Source organism: Benincasa hispida, chromosome 6, assembly GCF_027475165.1.
Source record: "Benincasa hispida cultivar pf3 chromosome 6, pf3_genome.v1.1, whole genome shotgun sequence".
In the NCBI taxonomy this organism is placed as follows: Eukaryota; Viridiplantae; Streptophyta; class Magnoliopsida; order Cucurbitales; family Cucurbitaceae; genus Benincasa; species Benincasa hispida.
In genome coordinates this window covers 34,354,436-34,375,259 of record NC_143483.1, presented here as the reverse complement: position 1 = coordinate 34,375,259, position 20,824 = coordinate 34,354,436, and the positions used below count along the sequence as shown (strand labels likewise).

At 31.9% G+C, this 20,824-nt stretch overlaps 1 protein-coding gene and 1 long non-coding RNA gene across 3 annotated transcripts; one reads left to right on the top strand and one right to left on the bottom strand.

The window, feature by feature from the left end:
* Window positions 1-14,758: 14,758 nt before the first annotated feature.
* AS2 (Lateral organ boundaries (LOB) domain family protein) lies at window positions 14,759-18,690 on the bottom strand. Of its 2 annotated transcripts, none has more exons than XM_090314485.1 (2): window positions 16,102-18,690; window positions 14,759-15,584 (listed from the first exon to the last, which is right to left on the bottom strand). In XM_090314485.1, exon 2 carries the CDS (start codon window positions 15,567-15,569, stop codon window positions 14,913-14,915), a length of 657 nt encoding a protein of 218 aa, XP_090170611.1. In that variant the 5' UTR covers window positions 15,570-15,584; window positions 16,102-18,690; the 3' UTR covers window positions 14,759-14,912. The 2 variants fall into 2 exon arrangements, with proteins under 2 accessions (XP_090170611.1, XP_090170610.1); XM_090314484.1 differs by having other exon boundaries at window positions 16,191-18,689.
* LOC150035621 (uncharacterized) lies at window positions 15,251-15,703 on the top strand. Its single transcript, XR_016530005.1, has 2 exons — window positions 15,251-15,389; window positions 15,507-15,703. It is a non-coding gene; the product is annotated as an uncharacterized LOC150035621 (long non-coding RNA).
* Window positions 18,691-20,824: the final 2,134 nt, after the last annotated feature.

Sequence of the window (20,824 nt, the reverse complement as noted above, 5' to 3'; positions counted from 1 at the left end):
AAGAATGAAACAATGCTTCAGAATCAAGCGACGACCATCCGCAACCTTGAGATTCAGATAGGACAGATTGCGAGCGAACTCAAGAACAGACCACAAGGGGCATTACCGAGTTCAACAGAGCTCCCACGCAACCCAGAGGGTATGAGAAAAGAGCAATGTCAAGTTATGACATTGCGAAGCAGAAAGACAGTAGCGGAGAAGAAGAAGAAGTCGAGTAGAACTGCTTCGATTGCAATAGAACCATAGACCACATTGACTCGAGGAGAAACAAAAGAAAAGAAGGCGATGGAACTAGAGATTGCATCCGCTTCGGAGCCGAAAGAACAGAGAACCATGAAAATATAGCTACCACCATTCCCCTGGAGACTTAAAAAGAAGAAGAATGATGAAGTTCAATATCAACGCTTCATGGACATGCTAAAACAGTTGCATATCAACATTCCTTTCATAGAAGTAGTTGAACAGATGCCAAAGTATGCAAAGTTTCTGAAGGATATGGTGACGAAGAAGAGACGCACTGGTAAGTTCGCAACAGTGCCATTGACGCAAAGTTCACAATCCATAATTCCACTGAAAATGCGCGACCCTGGAAGTTTCACCATACCCTACTCGAACAGCGGGTTATACATTGGTCAAGTGCTTTGCGATCTCAGGGCCAACATCAACTTGATGCCTCTTTCAATTTTCAAGCAACTGAATGTGGGGCAATTGCTACCCATGACGGTGACTCTTCAATCAACTGATAGATCCCTTGTGCATCCAGAAGGGAAAGTGAATGATGTTCTAGTTACGATTGACAAATTTATATTACCGACAGACTTCATCATCCTGGACTATGAAGCGGACAAGGATGTACCCATCATCCTGGGACGACCATTTTTATCCACTGGTCGCATTCAGATTGATGTGTACAAGGGAGAGATCACACTGAGCATGAATGGACAGAAGCTCAGGTTTGATATTATCTGAGCCATAAAATATCCTAAAGAAGAAGACCTCAATGAATCCAACGATGAACCAAGTTCTAATGAAGAAGAAAAGTCTAAAAATGAAAATGAAGATGAAGATATGACCGCATCCATAGTAGCCTGCAATGTGATTATAGAAAAAACAACCAAAAAAGATGAGATGATCGCATCCAAAGAAGAAAAACTGACAACGAGTGAAGAAAGAAAAACAACAAAACCATCCTTGGAACAACCACCAACAATAGAGCTGAGGACCCTTCCAAACACCTGAAGTATACTTTTCTGGGGTAGAATGAAACACTACCTATAATAATTTCCTCTACACTTAATGAAGATCAAGAAAATGCGCTGCTAAGCACCTCGAGAAAGTATATAAAAGCAATTGGCTGGACACTAGCTGACATCAAAGGAATTAGCCCCGCATATTGCATGCACAGGATTCGTCTCGAGGACAATAAAAAAGGATCGATCAAACATCAACAGGGAGAAAGGCCACTTCATGGTGAAGGAAGGTATTGTACTTGGGCACAAAGTCTCCAAGGATGGGCTGGAGGTGGACAACGCAAAGATTAAAGCAATTGAAAAGCTTCCATCTCCAACGAATGTGAAGGCTGTCAGGAGCTTCTTAGGACATGCTGGCTTTTATAGACGTTTTGTGAAAGACTTTTCAAAGATCGCATGACCATTGAGTGTGTTGCTAGAGGCAGAAAGAAAGTTTGACTTTGATGATCAATGCCTCAATGCATTCATGATACTGAAGAATGCATTAACAACCGCATCTGTGTTGATCACACCAGACTGGACACAGCCCTTTAAATTAATGTACGATGCAAGCGGTTATGCGATGGGAGCAGTGTTGGCGCAAAAGAAGAAAACAATGCTACACCCCATCGCATATGCAAGTAAAACCTTAAATCTTGCTCAAACAAATTACACTACCACAGAAAAATAATTATTTGCGGTGATATTTGCGTTGGAAAAATTCAGAGCTTATTTGTTGGGAACTAAAGAATCATTCACACTGACCACTCAACGATAAAATATTTGATGACAAAGAAAGATGTGAAGCCGTGATTGATTAGATGTGTTCTTTTCCTCCAGGAATTCAATATGAAGATCGTTGATCGCAAGGGAACGGAGAACTAGGTTGCGGACCATTTATCCAAATTAGAAAATCCAGAAGTTAACCGCAACCGGTCAGAGGTGAACGCAACTTTCCCAGACGAGCAGCTATTTAAAATTGAAGAATTACCATGGTATGCGGACGTGGTCAATTTTCTGGTTTGCGAACAATTTCCTGAAGACTATACAACCCACCAAAAGAGGCGGCTCAGACATGAATGCAAATCATATTATTGGGATGAGCCAAATCTTTATAAGAGGTGAGTGAAGGGAGAATACACCAAGAGATCGTCTTGGTTAACTCGGAAGAGTACTGGGAAGCATCGAATACAGAGAGAGGGTCGACTCTTGCGGAAGAAAGAACATTTTTTGGGCAGAGTAGAAAAAACTCAGTGTAAAAGCCTTGGGAAGCAAGATATTGCTACCAAGCTCTCTATCCTCATTTTTCATTGTCATTCTATATTCTGAACTTATTTGTAAAATGGAATTTGCATCTCTACATTTTTTCACTCTCTTTACAGTACGCATGAGTAACTAAACTGTCGAATGAGGTGAGAAGCACTTAGCTAGCATAACCTGAAATCTTCACTTTACGCGATCATCTTGTATTATGTATGTGTCATTCGTCCTATAGAGATGCTCGGGAGGGTGATCTAAGGATAGAATCTAGGCTTGAGAATGTCATATTAGAATCTCGGCTTGAGAGAGTCAGATTAGAACCGCATAATCAAGAGATAGAAACTTAGGAATAAGTTCTGTTTGCTATTAACGCATCGCATGCACCCTAGAGATAGGATATGATTGTATGCGGTCACCTTATACCTGTATGCATCATTCATCATTACATAAGCAAGAAATAGAGACTTAGGAATAAGTTCTATAGACATCATTGCATACATCGCATGCGTCCTAAAACTAGAAGCTATCGCATTTGCATTGGAAAATGAATTGATGTCGCATGTGTGTAGCATGATCGCATAACTTGAACGCAATCTCAGGAAGCGCTAGCTAAAGATCTTCTCAACCCATTCCTCCGCATACTCATTGTACTTTCGTTGTTATTGACTCTTTTCTCAATTCCAGCGCATAGACCTTATACATTAAACAAACATACCAACCAACACATTTTTTATTTGTCACCGCAAAGTAATTGAAGGTTACCATCGCATACTGTTTTCATACTCCCTGTGTTCGACCCTAAGCTTACCAGGAAACTTAGTAGGGTTTATACTTGGATTTTGCTAAGAAAACTTACATGCACAACGCATATTCCACCATCACATTCTACACCATTATTTCATCGCATTAACCACCCATCATTTACCCAATTAATCTCGGATCGTTGGAGCCCATGATCTGTAAGTCCACGAGGTCCCCTTACTATCTCACAAATGGATTAGCCTTAATAGTAGTGTGATAAGTTAATTTGAATCGTTCAAATTAGAATTAAGAGAATTAGTAATTATATGTGATATAATTACCCGTTTAATTTTAGAATTAAACGAAATTGGAGAATCAATTAATAGTTAAGTATGATTTAAATATTAAATTCATGAATAGAGATTCATGATGGTAGAATAGTCTTAAATTAATTTAATATTTGATATTAAATTAATTAAAATTAATTAAATTATTTAATTATTTAATTATTATTAATTTTATTAGAAAATTAATTATTAAATTAATTTTGTAAAATTAATAAAGATTTCATTTTTGAAAATAAAAATTTATTTTAGAAATCAATTACAAAATCAAAAATTCAAATGAATAGAAAATGGAAAATCCCAAAAAGTTGGATTTTTCCACTTTTTATTCAACTAGCTCACACACACTCTCACCATATTTTTCAGTCAATAAACTAAGCATAAGCTGTAATTCATGCAGCAATTCCTTTTGCATGAAAGTCATGCAATATATAAAGAAGATTGAAGTGGAAATCGGACATGCAATTGAGTGGATTAAGCTAAAAAAACTTCAAAAGTGTAAGGAGAGTCTTCAGCTAAAAAACCAAAACCTCTTCTCCTTTTTCCCTCAATTCAAGATTATTTTGAGTACCACAACTCAATCTAAGGTACCAAAAGGAGAGTAGGGAAGGCCTTGAGCTGGTTCACAAGCTGATTTTGAGATGATTTGTAGCTGGAATCGTGATTCAAGTGTTTCTTCAAAGGTATGTCAAGAAACTCGATTGTCAGTTTATGAGCATGCTTAATTTAAGGCCAAAACTAACGAATTGGAATGCTTAATGATTCGTTTTTCATCCATTGCGTGTTTACTAACTCTAACAAAAGTTGTTTGAATGGTAATGTGGTAATGGTGGTATGTGAAATGAAGAATCGCTCGAGTTCTTCTTCCAGATTTCTTCATCTCTCTCTCAAGCAGTGTGGGAATGAGGTGTTCTCTGTGATAATGTTATTTTCCCAAACAAGTCCCTTTATTCTTCTTTTTCCTATATATATAGGCGGTTGAACACAGGAAACTCTTCTACCATCTAGTAAAGGAAATTTGACATGAGGATTTCCATGAGCAGCGAAATGATTGTCCAAATTCTATTCGAAATTGAACATACACAATTAAAGTCAAGAAACGGAAACTTACAGGTCATGCACAATACGAAATTACAGCATGCTTTACTAGATAATCAAGAGAAAGATTATACATACCTTTGAAGACTCATTTTCAAACTCCTTCGATCACGAACACTCGTTCAGTCTCCAAGACGGTAACACACGAACGCTCGACACAATGACTGCAACACTACACGAACTCAACGATCTCCAAGCTCACGAACCCAACGAACGGCCTCCAAAACCTCGAACTCGATCAAGTTGAGTGAGGACACCACCACAATGGCTACCTTGGTATTCTCGATGTGAGAATCCATAAGTGTGAGCTCTGTGTGGATTTGGTTAGAGGAAAAGATTGGAGGAATAAAAATCATGTAGACGATTAAGCAAGTGGGAGATAAGAAGAGTCTATCGTATAAAAGAATGCTCAATTGTTTAGAAGAAGTCAAGCTATCGTATAGCAAAAGCCCTGCGATCATTTGGCTATGACCACTTGAGTGAACTATCGTGTAGTGTCACTCCATGATCGTTTAGTCTCTCTTTCAGCTATCGTTTAATGAATCCAATTCACTTAACATCAAACCGTGAGTACTTGCCGAGAATAGCAAATCTTGCAAATCTACTAAAATTAGAAAAACATTTTTCCATTTTATCTCACGGTTACCATGAAACCACCAATAACCTCCCACTCAATTGGTTATTAGAGAAAAATATACAATTATCAAATAATTAATATTATTATAAATATATATGATAACCAACTTACCATATTATATTTATTACCTATAGTTTAATATTTCATCTCATGAAACATATAAACTATAGTTCTTTTTCTATTTCATGGTACTTAATGTAAATCTCATTTACATTATTCCTCCACTTGATGTATCTCGTACATCACACCGATCATATCATATATAATCGAATTTCCTCTTGTCAATTTGAACATTTCAAATTAACACCAAGTACTGATTCTCAACTTGAATCCATTGAGCTATCAAGGGGACCTTGTGGACCTATAGCTTGAAGCTCCAACGGTATGTGAATAACTGACTAAACTCTTTAGTCATGGGATCCACTGTCCGTTGACTGCCAGGCACTCCACTAAAGACCAGCAACTCAACTCTCCTTACTACAGATATATTTTGTGTCCATATCAACTAATCAATAGTGCGATAACCCTTCACAGATCGTTCGTAAGTACAACTAGGCCAATAACCGTTATGCCCCAGTAGTTACATCTAACTCCTTAAGTACCACTAATCCCTTTAATGAACATAAGTCATAGTCCTACTATGACTGAGCCCTCTCTTCTAAATAGAAGTTGTGGCCACTATATTCAAGACCCAGAATCAGCCCTTAAGGGAGCAATCATTCTACATATCCCTGCTTCGGGGAAGGAGTGAATTCCATCTTGTGTAACTGAGTTCCCAACTCCCAAATCAGATAAATCCCTAAAAAGGTAGGCATGTTGAGTTGGCAATCTGGCCACTCTCACCCATATTAATCAAAGAACCGCTCTCAAAGGCAGGAGTTCCCAAAACACTCAAGATTGAGGTCATGTCACCTATGGTCGTTTAGGTGAGATGTAAGTCTCAAGTATCAACGGCGTGATATAAAGAGACTAGTCATCTCGTGGTCGGTCTTATACAAACTCTTTGTATAGGACACCCCTGCTCGCATGTCTCCATATGAATGGTCAGGATCTACTATCTGTAGTAGTTTACAACATTTGTAAACCTCTACAAAGCGGGTCGTATCCGTAGTGTCACAAAGATCAGGTATCCCTCCTTAATCCTTATACTACAAACCTATTTAGGTTATCACATAAGGCATGATCCACTTGTATATCTCATATACATGTTTAAGTTTACATACAATAACCATGGAGCTTTGTTTATTGGATATGAATAAATCCTAAATAAAATAACTCTTATTTTATTCATAACAATGTGTGCAGTTTACAAACTACGAGACTCCGGGAGAATTAGGACACCAATCCCAACATCTAGGTCGACAACAGATATGTGAGATTACTTTTTACGATGCACTTTTGCAGATGGTGACTATCCCCTTTTTATGCATTTTTCATCTCTTCGCCATATGCTTCTTCTATTGCAACCTCCTTTCAATGCATGGCTCTATCTTCTTTGTCTTTAACTTCCTGCATAATCGGCAGACTAGTGTTATATTTTTCATAAGTATTGGCTTTGAAGTTAATGAATGCATGGAAGGAAAATTTGCTCCATTTTCTTGTAATCCTAATGGTTCTCTCATCAAATTACCTCTAAATATTCTAAATCTAATAGAGGATAACTTCTATATATACAAGTTATCACACACGCTAGAGTCTACGGGATCAATACACTAAATTTTTTTTATATACTTGCTTGCAGCTGACATAATTTACTTTTGCAAATTTCAACCCGTCCATTATTTACTCGGGCATACCAACACTCATCAATTAAGGGCAACTGAGTAATTTCTTGATCAATCTTTTTAAGTTTACTACTTGGATTCGAGTTCACCTTTGTAGATAATAGTTCTTAGTTTTCTTTTAATTCTCTATAAGCATAGAACTCCTAATGCATCATTAACATTTGATTCATAATAAGATATTGACATGATGATTGATCAGGAAGGTTCTCCGTTTGGTTCTTTTGCTCCACAAATTTTGTATCAGAGCACTCGCCTCTACCAATATTGGTTGCCACTAGTGAAAAGATCGAGAAACTCTTATTAGCATCGATCATAATAGTTAACTGCATGATTTGAAATGTTCAAACTGACAAGAGGTATTTCGATTATATATGATATGATCGGTATGGTGTATGAGATACATCAAGTGGAGGGTTAATGTAAATGAGATTTACATTAAGTGCCATGGAATAGGAAAGAGTTATGGTTTATATGATTGATGAGATAAAATATTAAAACTATAGGTTATAAATATAGTATGATAAGTTGGTTATCATTTTATTTATAGTAATATTAATTATTGGATAATTATCTCTTTTTCTCTAATTACGAATTGAGTGGGAGGTTATTGGTGGTTTCATAGTAACCGTGAGATAAAAGGAAAAATGTTTTCCTAAATTTAGTGAATGTTGATTTGAGATTTCCACTCTTGGAAATTACTCACGGAATAGTTGTCAAGTAAATCAGATTTACTAAACGACAGTTTGGAGTTAGCTAAACGATCGTGGAGTGTTCTTACACGATAAACACTCAGCTGGACGATGAGCTAGATGATCGCATAGCTTTTGCTAGATGATCGCATAGCTTTTGATAAACGATTGGGCATCGACCTATACGATAGGTTATTTCTTCTTCCACTTGCTCAATTGTTTACACGATTGTCCTCCTCCGATTTCTGCCTCTAACCAAGTCCACACAGAGCCCACCCTCTAGATTCTCACATCGAGAATACCGAGATAATCTTCTTGGTGGTGTCATACTCAACTCGATACAGTCGAGGTTTTGTGGAGGCCGTTTGTGGTGTTCGGGGTGATCGTGACTTGGAGATCATTTAGTTCGAGTTCGTTATGATCATGTAGTGTAGCGATCGTGTTGGACTAAAGTTCGTATGTTGCTGTGTTGCTGTGATCAAGCATTCGTGCTTAAGGAACTTGAAGATGAGTCTTCAAAGGTTTGTTAATTCCTTCCCTTTATCATGTAGTAAAGCATGATGTAATTTTTGTTTTATGCATAACCGTATGTTTCCGTTTGTGACTATAATTGTTGTTGTGCATATACAATTGAAATTTGGAAAGATCCTTCCATTGCTCATGGAAATCCTAGTATACGATTTCCTTCAATGTCGACGCAAAAAAAAACGTCTGCATAACCTCTTCCAACACTTTTAAGACTTTGTCCAATGTTTTTTTTTTTTTTTTTTTTTTTTGCATGGAGAAAGGTGGAAATTCTTATAGTGTCATATAATCCCTTATTAAATAACTAATTCAACCCAACGTCCTATCATAAAAAAAATTAGGTTGGGTTAGTTTGGTTTACTAATAACGGGCAGAAATGCACGTTATTACAGCACAAAGATATAAAACAATGAAGGATTATGATGGTAAAAATATATAACATCGTGTCCAACAGCGTTAAGTTTAGAACAGTGCGATTGCATGCGTCCATCGCATTAAAGCAGTTAATTTATGTATTTTGTGCAGGAAAATGGGTTGATGTAAAGCAAAGTTACGATCCAAGGAATTCAGCGTCCGAGCGCATTAAAGAATTGCGACTACAAGGCTATGCGATCGTATGCATTCGCGAAGATCTGCTCAAGAAAGTGGCCGCATAGAGACGATACATCAAGGTGGAAGCTTAATAAATCACAATGGGATAGAAAGCTGAAGACGGTCGAATCCGAATTAAGTTGACAAGCCATTAACGACCCACTATAGCAAGTACACTCAACTTTTCAGTGACAATTAACCGGCGCATCAAATAGAGAATTAATGACATCCCATCAGTGCAATCATTTGAGAGAAAAGCTCTTCACCCTGAAACTCTATAAATACCGAAGGCCACCTTCATTAAAAGGGTTCTGCTATTCAGAATTTAGAGTGCTTCTTCACCATGTACTTAGATAGTCGTAGTCTGTAATTTTATATACTTAGAAGGCGGAGGCGAGTGAAGAAAGAAGATGTCGAAAGATCATCCTGGTTAACTCTGAAGAGAGCCGAGAAGCGTTGAGAACAGAGAGAGGGTCGACTCTTGCGGAAGCAAGAACATTCTTTTGGACAGAGTAGAGAAAACTCAGTGTAAAAGTCTTAGGAAGCAAGATATTGCTACCAAGCTCTCTATCCTCATTTTTCATTGTCATTCTATATTCTGAACTTATTTGTAAAATGGAATTTGCATCTCTACATTTGTTCACTCTCTTTACATTACGCATGAGTAACTAAACTGTCGAATGAGGTGAGAAGCACTTAGCTAGCATAACCTGAGATCTTCACTTTATGCGATCATCTTGTATTATGTATGCATCATTCGTCCTTTAGAGATGCTCGGGAGGTGGTCTAAGGATAGAATCTAGGCTTGGAAAAGTCAAATTAGAATTTAGGCTCAGGAGAATCAGATTAGAACCATATAATCAAGAGATAGAAACTTAGGAATAAGTTCTATTTGTTATTAACGCAACGCATGTACCTTAGAGATACGACATGATGGTATGTGGTCACCTTGTATCTGTATGCATCATTCATCATCGCATAGACAAGAAATAGAGAGTTAGGAATAAATCCTATAGACATCATCGCATATATCGCATGCGTCCTAAAACTAGGAGCTATAGCATTTGCATTGGAAGATGAATTATTGTTGCATGTGTGTAGCATGATCACATAGCTTGAACGCAATCTCAGGAAGCGCTAGCTAAATACCTTTTCAACCATTTCCCCACATACTCATTGTAACTTTCGTTGTTATTGACTCTTTTCTCAATTCCGCCACATAGAATCTAAACAATAAACAAACTAACCAACGCATTGTTTTATTTGTCACCGCAAAAAAATCTGTGATCATCGTCGCATACTGTCTTCATAGTCCCTGTGTTCGACCCTGGGCTTACCAGGCAACCTAGTAGGATTTATACTTGGGTCTTGGTAGGAAAACTTGCATGCACAATGTATACACCACCATCGCAATTTACACCATTATTTCATCATATCCACAACGTATCATTTACTCGGATCATTTATTTAAATTTTTGTTTTAAAAATAAATAAAATATTAATATGTAAACATTGTATTTGATTATTTCCATATATTTAATTAAGAATACCAACTCAATTTCAATTTATTCTATGAATTTTTTTTTCCAAACTGTTAAAAGATTATTTTAAGTAGTTGTTGGAGAATAAATTATACAAATATAATTAAATTAAACTAATTTAAATATATGCATATACAATTGTAGCATACGTTTAAAAAAAAACACACTTTTTAAAATTAATAAGTTTGGGTTGATTTAAATTGGCTTGACTTATCTTAATTGAACCACATCAACCAATCTGACTCACAATTTTTTTGTTTATTTGAACCTAATCTAACATAAATGAGTTGATAACCTAACAAAAACCATACGGACTGATTTGGATCAATCGGGTTTTTTTTGGGTCATCACATGTTTTTAACACCTCTAGTACAAACTATATGACAGTAGAACTACGCTCATTTTGACTTCTAATTTTGCCAATATGTGTATATTTTATAACACAATGTATTTAAAAATGTAATTAAGTTGGACCTAACTCGATATCATTCTATAACTTGCTAGTGAGAGAAAATATTTCTAATTGAATTTGAAGGATAGAAATAATTTTATTATTCTTAGTTAATTTTGCATCAAAACTAGTTTGTATCAGATATTATAAATTTTTTGTAATTTCTTTTTAGAGCATTTGAATGCATATTATGTATTTTTATTATATAACTAAACTATATTTAAACTTTAATTATCAAACAAGTTTTTGCTTTTGTTTCTTTTTTCATATTTTAATTCTTATAAAACAAGAAATAGAAAAAAAAAAACGTTATCAAACAGACCACTAATTAATAAATAAGACAATTTATTCTTAGAAAGATTTAGAGAATTAGCCTACCACATAACTAATATTTCACAAATGTTCTAAAATTTAGTAATATTTCATAATTAGATTTCAGTAAGATTTTAGGACATTTTAACTTTTGGATAAATTCTCTCTTATCATTTAATTTTGTAATATTTTAAAATTAAAAAAAAAAGTATATCATTTTTTAATTTACTGTTAATGACAAAAGTATTCAATATTTTGAAATATCACAAATTACATTATCTCTCATTTATAAATTTTTTAAATATTTAATTATTTTCGTATTAACATCAAGGATGGATGTACGAAGGGCCCAAAGGTACGTGTCCCTCTCTGTCGATGACGGTCTATATTTTTATATATCATTTTTCATTAAATATAAAAAAGGTATTTGATTATATCTTAAATATTAATGTCCCCATTAGAAATCAAAGACTACGATTCTCGTATATCTATACAAATATTTTTAGATCTTAATAGAATTATTTTACAAAAATTGATTGAATGATTTTTTGTTTATGTATCTAAGTGAATAATTCAATACAGGTTTATAAATAATTTATAATTAATATTACTTAATAAAGATATTATATATCAATGCATTTAAAATAACATTTATAAAAAAAGTTAAATTACAAGTTTAATCCCTAAAATTTGGAAGTATAACTAATAAATTTTTAAACTTTCAATTTTGACTCTGATTTTTTAAAAATGTCTAAAAAAACCTATAAATTACTTCCAAATTATTTCTAATGGATCTCATAAGTACTAAAATGCTAAAAAGTAATTGTTGTATAAGATAAAAAAAATAATAATATTTTGTGTCTATTCTATCTTAAATTTTAAATTTTGTAGCTAATTGATAATTAATTTTTAAAAAATGTCTAATCGTAACTATTAAGTACAAATTAAATTTAATGTCTAATATGACATTTAATTTTTAATATCATTTAATATGTAAGAGATGTATTAGATGCAAACTTGATATTTTAAATATCTATTAAACACAAAAATTGAAAATAAAAAGATTTGTTAGATAATTTTTAAGTTTATGAATCATACATAAGCACAAAATTATCAGTTAATCGGTTAAACTTCAAACATTATATGCATTTGTGCTCTTTTTGGATTTGCAGCTTATTAACATCATTTGCGAATTTTGACTTTGTTTCTGTTATTTATTAATTTTGTTGATATTTCTTTAGTTCAAGATATTTCAAATGAATATTTCCTTCATTTTAGGAGATTTCATTTATTTTCCTATATATTCCTAGTTAAAAATCGATCACCTCTCCATTGAAATCTGAAATATAGGTCGAATGTACAGGTAATATAGTGGAAAATGTAAATATAAATCGCATATATTATCGGTATATAAGAAGATGATATATCATACAAATTGTCTAGATTATTTCTAAAAATTCAAATATGTAATATATAAATATTCAAATATATCTTGTTTCTCCTTCAAAACTTCTTGTTCATTTTTGCTTTCATTCATTTATAGGAGCAACAATTATCAATTTTTTGGAGAAACTTTCTTTACTTGTGTAGATTTTGAAAAGACTCATTTTTGGAAGTTCATGATTGCGAAAAACCTTTCTTGCATACTTCTTTTGGTATTAATAGTATTATATATTTTTATTAAAAAAAATGAACCGTAAAGAAGATTGAAAAGGTAATTTAGACTAGACTTTTGTGTAAAATAATAGTTCGTTATTCATGTAAACATAACAAAGTCTAGACAATTCTTATTCTTATTATTCAAATCTACTAATTACTTGTGTACATTAACTACAGTTTCATTATGGACTTATACTTTTGAGCATTTCATTATTGTCTCTATCATTGGTCAAAGTCTTCAGCCCGTTCATGACATTTGTCGAGAGTAACAAAAATAAAAAAAATAGCAAACTATATGTGGATATTTAAGTGAATTACTCTCGATAAATTTTAAATTAAGTCCAACAAAATTAATTTATATCGAAATTGGATTATAAATTAATTTATATGGAATTAGATAAATAATAATAATAATTTTTACTCATGAAAATATAATGTGATTATGACTCTAAAATTTACTGTAAAAATACAAACCGATAGTAAAAAATAAAAGTTTTGAAAAATCAATAATAAACTAATGTTAGGGACTAAACTTAAGATTTATTGAAAATATAAGAATTAAAATTAAATATTTGAAAGTATAGAGACTAAAATTTGTATTTTAACTAATTCATATATAAATTTGGTTAAATTGCAAATTTTATTCTTATCGTTTTGAGAAAATTAGAATTTAGTCTCACTTTTCATAATACTTTCATAAATAGCCTTTTACGATAGGGATTATTTATTAATAATTCCATCAAATCATAGAAAAACTGTATATGAAATTCTGAGGTTTAAAATCTTAAGGACTAAATTCTAATTTTCTCCAAATCATAAGGTTAAATTTATAATTTAACCTATAATTTTTGTTAGATTTATGAAGGTTTACATTTATATTTTTGTCACTAGGTCCCATAAGCTTTAATCAAAATAAAACCAAAAGATTATGGAAGATATAATAGAACTTTTAAAGAACTAAAACATCAATTAAATGGAATTAATTGTACTAAATAAAAATAAACATTAAGTACCAATAGTAACCTCCTTTACCTAGGGCTATATAATGGCATTTATTGAAGCATCATTTGAGGCAACAGAAAGAAACATGGATAAAACAGTAATATCATTAATATTTTGTACCAAACAAAAAGAATAATAATGAATACTTACACCTTTTTTTCTGACCCAAAATTACTCATTAATTATATTTTTCTTTATATTAAAAAAAAAACTACCTTAAATTTAATATCTAAACCAATGGTTATTTGGTAATTTTGTTTCCAAAATAAACTAAAAGAAATATAGTCCATGCATTTATCATAATTTTTCAATCTAATTAACATCTTTATACTCCACTTATTATACTAAAAAAAATCATTTTGTTACCTATCAAATTCTTCGATAACTAGATCTATCTCTATCATTTTATGATAAAATAATATCTTATAAAAATGATGTAAATTACATGAATAGACAAAATTTTAATTCCATATATCAACATGTTTATTTTACAAAATCGTGACATGTATTTCTAGCCCTAATTAATAAATGTAATATTGAAGTCAAGTTATATTATTATTTCAACGGTACAGTTAAATAATAATAATTATTATTATTATTATCTGAAGGGCCTAATTTAGAAACAGACGTTCAATTATGAATTCGGTCCATAAAGGTGAACTTTCAAAATTACAAATTAAAAATTTAGAATTTCATTAGATTAATTAATTTTTTAAAGATATTGGATTTGTATTAAACACAGAATTAAAATTTGAAAGAACAAAGACTTATTAAATGTTTTTAAAATTTTAATTATTCAATAAACACAACAAAAAGTTTATAATATAACTCAATACATAAATAGAAGTAAAAAACTGAAATTTAGGGACTACAGGAATTAGGACCACAATAATCATAACAAAAATAGATAACATTTTGATTAAATTAATTTTATTGTTACATATATAAATTAGCAGGATAATTAGCTGTATATGATTTCTCTGCAATAGTTTATGATTTTTCAGGAAAAAAAAAAAAGAAAAGAAAAAGAAAAGAAACGAAACGAAACCCTAAGAATGATCGAGAGTACCGCGACGATCGTCTCCGGCGGCGGCACGAGATTGCTGGAACTGGTGGCTGAGGTTGCCAATACTGGCGGTGACGTTGACGGACAAAAGTCCGTCGTAGTTGCTTCCGCCGTCGAAGCTCCGTCGGAGCATCATCTGCTGTTGTTGTTGATCTCGAGGGAAAAATTGATCGTGATAGAGGCTATGCGGTTGATCTCGAGCAAAATTGAACGCCGGCTGGTGGTTCCGCTGTCCATGAGCGACGGTGGAAACTGCGGAAGGCGGCGAAATCAGAGCGGCGTGGTTTCCGATGCCTAGGTTTTGATATTTAGATAGTTCGGATTTGGCGCAGGTGAGATCCATTTGGAGTTTACAGAGTTGGTGTTGAAGCAGAGAAATTACGCCAACGCAGCCATAGACGGGGTCACGAAGGCGCATATCGGCTTCATAGGCGAGCGAATTGACAGCGTCTTCTCTCTGGTGAGGATGCAATTCATTGAGAAGTTTTGTTACATTACTGGCTCCGAATACCTTATGAACATTCGCGAATTTTTGTGGCTGATCCGGCGGAAAATACGGCGCAAAAACACATTCCAGTTGGCATTTCCGCCGGAGAAATTTGCAAGCTGCACAGGGCGAATTCGAGGAACTCGATGCCATCTTCCAATTCCTCCTCTGTAAGAAAACTCTATTAGACTTCAACATAACCAATCAAACATATAGACTGAAAATCCCTTTACAAAGGGAGAAAATTAAACTACTATGAATTTGACAACTATCATATTATGAACTTATATAGACTCAATCGTTTAGAAAAGGGAGAAAAAAACAATCTGGATTAGAGAACTGTCAAGTTATGCACTTGACTGATTTGCTATCTTGTTTATTTGTCTGTCTGTTAACAGTAGAAAGAAAATTTCTATATAACTCTCTGTAGGGGAAAGATTTTAGCCTATAAATGGTGGATATGGAAAACACTAGGGATTTAAGAGCAATTGAAATTGGGCGAAAAGGGATTGATTATCTGGGGAAATATTTTCCTTTTATACAAAGAATATCTAGAGAACTTTACAAAATAATCTTCATCCATAGTTTTATTTCCATTGAAACACAGTAGGTGTAGAAGATTTGCTTGAATCCAAAGATGGGTTTGAAAACAAAGAAGGAAAAGATTAAAAAACAAAAACTGTACCTTAGAATAGACTGAGGAGAGAGAGAGAGAAAAAAGAGAGGAAATTGCAGAAACCAAAGAGGAAAAAGAGGGGAAAAGGAAAATCTTACACTTTTACAAGTGGGTATGTGAAGTTGGATCTCGTGAAGAAGAAAAGAGAAGCAAAAACGAAGAAAAAAAAAAGTATTTTGGTTCACTGTGATCGATGAATAGTATAATAAGAAAACATGGAAGAGAGGAAGAAGAAGATCTGGTTGAAAATATTAAGTACAGTCCAGTTTTCCAGTAAATGGAGAGGGTTTTAAGAGAGAGAGAGAAATTTTTTATAAAAAATTAATAATAATAATGATGATAAAAGGGTTGAAGGAAGGGATAAATAAAGGATTTTTCCTAAAAAGGAGAGAAGGCAAAAGAGAATAAGAATGACTAAAGAGACTTGTCTCCATCATTCTTTGACTTCAACTTGGGGTGAGATCTCTCAATCTTTTCTCCCTTTTTTTTTTCTTCTTCTTCGTCAATGTCTCGGGATTTCCATACACCTTTTAAAAAATTATGTGTAAATTACTTACATTGCATTACATCCATGCATGCATGAAAATTCATTTTTTTAATATCTTGTTTTCATGAGTTTAAGGACAGTTATTATTATTTAGTGTTAGGTTTAAATGTTACTTTGCTTTGGCAAATTCAATTCTGAATCTTATTCTATTTTTTGTTCCTAAACTTTAAAAAATATTCATTCTAATTCATAAATTTTTAAAAAGTCTTTACTTTAGTCTTTGCTATTAAAATTATGTTAAGTCTTAAACAGAATGGTGAGATGACTTGTATTTTTTGGATGTCTAAGTTATCCAAGGTTTCAATTCTGAATTAAGTGGGAAAGTGATTTTTTATAAGAGATCAAAAGTTATTTTGTATTCAAGATTTTTGTCCTTTGGCACGTTGGTTAGTGGTATTTTACTTCGCCTTCATCTTGCTCAATCCATATTAAATGAAATTTCATCCTTACAGAGTTAATATAATATTAATAGTAAGGATTAAAATAAATATTTTTTAAAATTTTAAGGATTAAAATGGACGTTTTTGAAAATTTAGAGATCAAAATAAAATAATATTAAAGTTCAATAATCAAAATATGATTTAAATTTTCTTATTATGATTATTTTTTTTAGAAGAGGGAGTTGGAGTTTTCCCTCCCCTATGTCCGGGGACACCTGTGTCCACTCTAAATCTCGGACTTTGAACACTTTTAAGATTTTTTTTTCTTTTTTTTTTTTTTTTGGTAGTAAGCTCAATTTTAGTGTATCTATATATAAAATAGAAAAATATGATAGCTTTGTATTGACGGGATGATAGAGTGAAAATTAAGGGGTTTGACTTCTTAGATAAAGTTCATACCGATTAATTAGAATTTACTTCATTAACGATGAAGTTCATCAATTAATTATAGTCAAGATAGATGAGTTCTTTTTCTTTTTTCTTTTTCCTGTTTTTCCTTTTTTTTATTTAATGCTTATTCAATTTCGTATATATTAAATCAATTTAAAATTTCTCATAAAAGAGACAACTTCAAACATAGTCAGACAATTTCAACTTTAACTTCAGGATTAAAGTTTTATTGTTTGTCAATTGAGCTATTATTAAGTAAGATATTATTATTATTATTAACTAGGGAAGAGATAACTACTTGCAATGATTTTTATTTTTCAACTATGATAAAATATTCTCTCTTTGATCTTAAATGTTGGTATTACTACCAAAAGTTAAAGAAGCTGGATACACTAATACCATAGTAAATTGTGTGTACATAAAAAGATAAAAAGAGAGAAGGTGATAATAGAACAAAGCTTCTCGACTCACCATCCTGAGTCGAACAAATTTTTAGAGCTAATTCACCCTAATAGAAATCATGACCCTTTGTTTGGGCCATGGTAACACATGTATATATCTTTTTATACATATACATACTTTCAACATAGACTAGGGTAGCCCCTCCCTCTTGAATCCAAAGCTTTGGAAATGTAACCTTTCCCATAAGTGACTTTGATTTCTCTCTTTCTCAGTAAAACATTTAATTTTGTTTTGCATCTGATCCAAAAGTGCATTATTATTATTATTATTATTGAAGTCCAAGTTGGGGGTTCGATTAAAGCAAGTGGTCAAATAAAATTGAATTTTATTATTTATTTAATTTTTAAAAATATTATTTAGGAATTGGAAATGGAGTTTATAGGGTTGGTAAAAGTCATGCTTTTAAGGCAATTAATAGATAAAGGGAAGAAATTGGTATATGTGTGGGTTTAGGGTTTCCTCTACTTCTTCGCCGAGAAATGATTTCGCTTACTCTTACAACACCCCCGCATATAAAGATGGTGACCACCCATTGCCATTATTCACCTCTTCAATGCATTTATTATTACTTTTCTTTTTCCTTTTCTTCTTCTTTATATATTTACACTATTTTCCAATATTATTTTACTTCAATTTTATATTTAGTTTCTATACTTTTTTTTATTTATTTATTTTTTGTCTATTTAAATCCTGCATTGTTGAAATTGTTGATGAACCTTTGATTTTGTGTCAAATTTACCTTCTTTTCTCTCGATTTCTTATAATGAATTTCATCTTTTTTTTTAAGGTAAAAAGAGTTGATTTCTTACCTAATTTTTAAAAATAAAAACAAGCTCTTAAAAGTTAAGGCTATATTTAGTAACCATTTCATTTTTTGTTTTTACTTTTTGAAAATTAAGTTTATTTCTTTCTCATTTCTTACAATGATTTACATTTTTTTCTAAGTACAATGGTTGAATCCTTAATCAAAATTCAAAAACAAAAACGAGTTATTAAAAGCTACTTTTTTTTTAATTTCCAAATTTTGACTTGTTTTTTGAATTATTTGTAAAAAGTAGGTAACTAAGGAAGAAATTTGGAGGTAGAAGTAACGTATATAGGTTTATTTTTTTAAAAAAAAAATTAAATACCAAATGATAATCGAACGGGACCTATGTTTTTTAGTTTTCAAGAAATTGACTTAGTTTTTAAAAATATTGGTAGAAAGTAGATAACAAAGCGATGATTCCAATTTATCTTTAATTTGTTACATTAGAAAGGAAAATTTTTTTAGTGTCTTTCATAAATACACGTCTAGTTACACTTATTTACATGATGAATAAATATTTATAGAATATGTTCAAACCTCGGTGTGGTAGGTTAATTAGGTGTAAAGATGGATTTACAATTTTGCTAAATAATTAAATAAAAAAATAATAGTAATGACTATAATTGTTTTCTGTGTAAGACCTTGGATCTAGATTACAAGTAATTAAAAAGTAAAGGAAAAATAAATAAATATAGACGTGTAATGTAAATAGTAAGGTCTCAAATATAATCCAAACCTAATTTAGAAAGTGAGAAAAAGAATATATATATATATATACAAAGACATTGGATTGAAAATAATACTTTCCTTTGGAGGATTTAAAATAATATTTTAGTTCTTATAATTCATTTAGATAAAAGGAAGTATGTCATTGTTTGTATTGATTGAAAGGTGAAAGAGTTTATTTTTTCATAGAATATGTGGTGAGAAAATTGAATATCAAATTTCGAAATTGATAATATAAATTTACGTGATAAAACTATATTGATAGAAGAATTAGGTCAGAGAAATGGACAGGAAATTTATGTAATGAAATTAGAAATGGAGAAAGAAGAAGAAAGGGGGGCATAAAATTAAAATGGAGAGTGAGTGTGTTTAATTTAGTGTGTCAGAGTGAGGAATTGAAGAGTGTTATGTAATGTCGTGTTGTGAAATGACCCATCCTCCTATTCTCTGCCACAACTCTGTCCTCAGCTATCTCTATTCTCTGTTTCCCCCCCCCCCCCCCCCCCCCCCCTTCCCAATTTTCATTACATACTATTTTCCTTTTTTCCTTTTTTCTTCTTTTTCTTTTTTACTTCTTTCTTTACATTCACACCTACCTTTCTTCATTAACCAAACTCCCTTTTCAAGGTTTGTTTTTGTAAATTTCTTTTTATTTTTAGTTTAAAAAAACACAAAACAAAACACTTTTTTTTTGTCTCCATACTCTTGTAGAAGTAACGCTTTAGTTTTGAGATTTTTTTTAAATTTTTTTTTGTTAAGATTGTGTATTTTTTTTTAAAAAAAAAGTTGTTAGAAATATACGGTTGTTTTGAAACTTAATATTGACATATTGTTGTCTTATTTATTTTTCATTTTTTTAAAGATATCCTCGTCTCTTTAAAAGACAAGAAAGATTAAATTTATTTTTAAAAGAAGATAATACTTTTTTGGTCAATAAGTTTTAAGTCTAATTTCTATTTAGTTCTTGGTTTTAAAATGTAACATATTTAGTCTTTAAATTTTGAGTTTGGTTTCAATTTACTTCCCAGTTAATGTTGCAATTTTACGATTTGGTCCTATGTTTCAAGATTTAAACTTTTTAACCTCAATTTTCACTAAATATTCTCTTTTCATTTTTAGAGTTAATTTAGGTTAATAAATTAAAAATCGTTAAATGAATTATAATTAACTAACTTTTATTATAAACGTAATATATATTATAATATACTATTTGATGTAGATATCCATAACCTGCATAGGTTATCAAATATCATAAACCTTCTATTGAATTTCATATTATAACATGCACCCTTTATTGAATTTTATGCAATAACATAGAACATTCCATGTTCTATAAATAGTGGTGCATGGTGCCTTTGT

Coding starts and splice junctions, on each gene's coding strand:
- AS2 (XM_090314485.1), bottom strand. CDS start 15,569: ATGGCATCGAGTTCCTCGAATTCGCCCTGTGCAGCTTGCAAATTTCTC.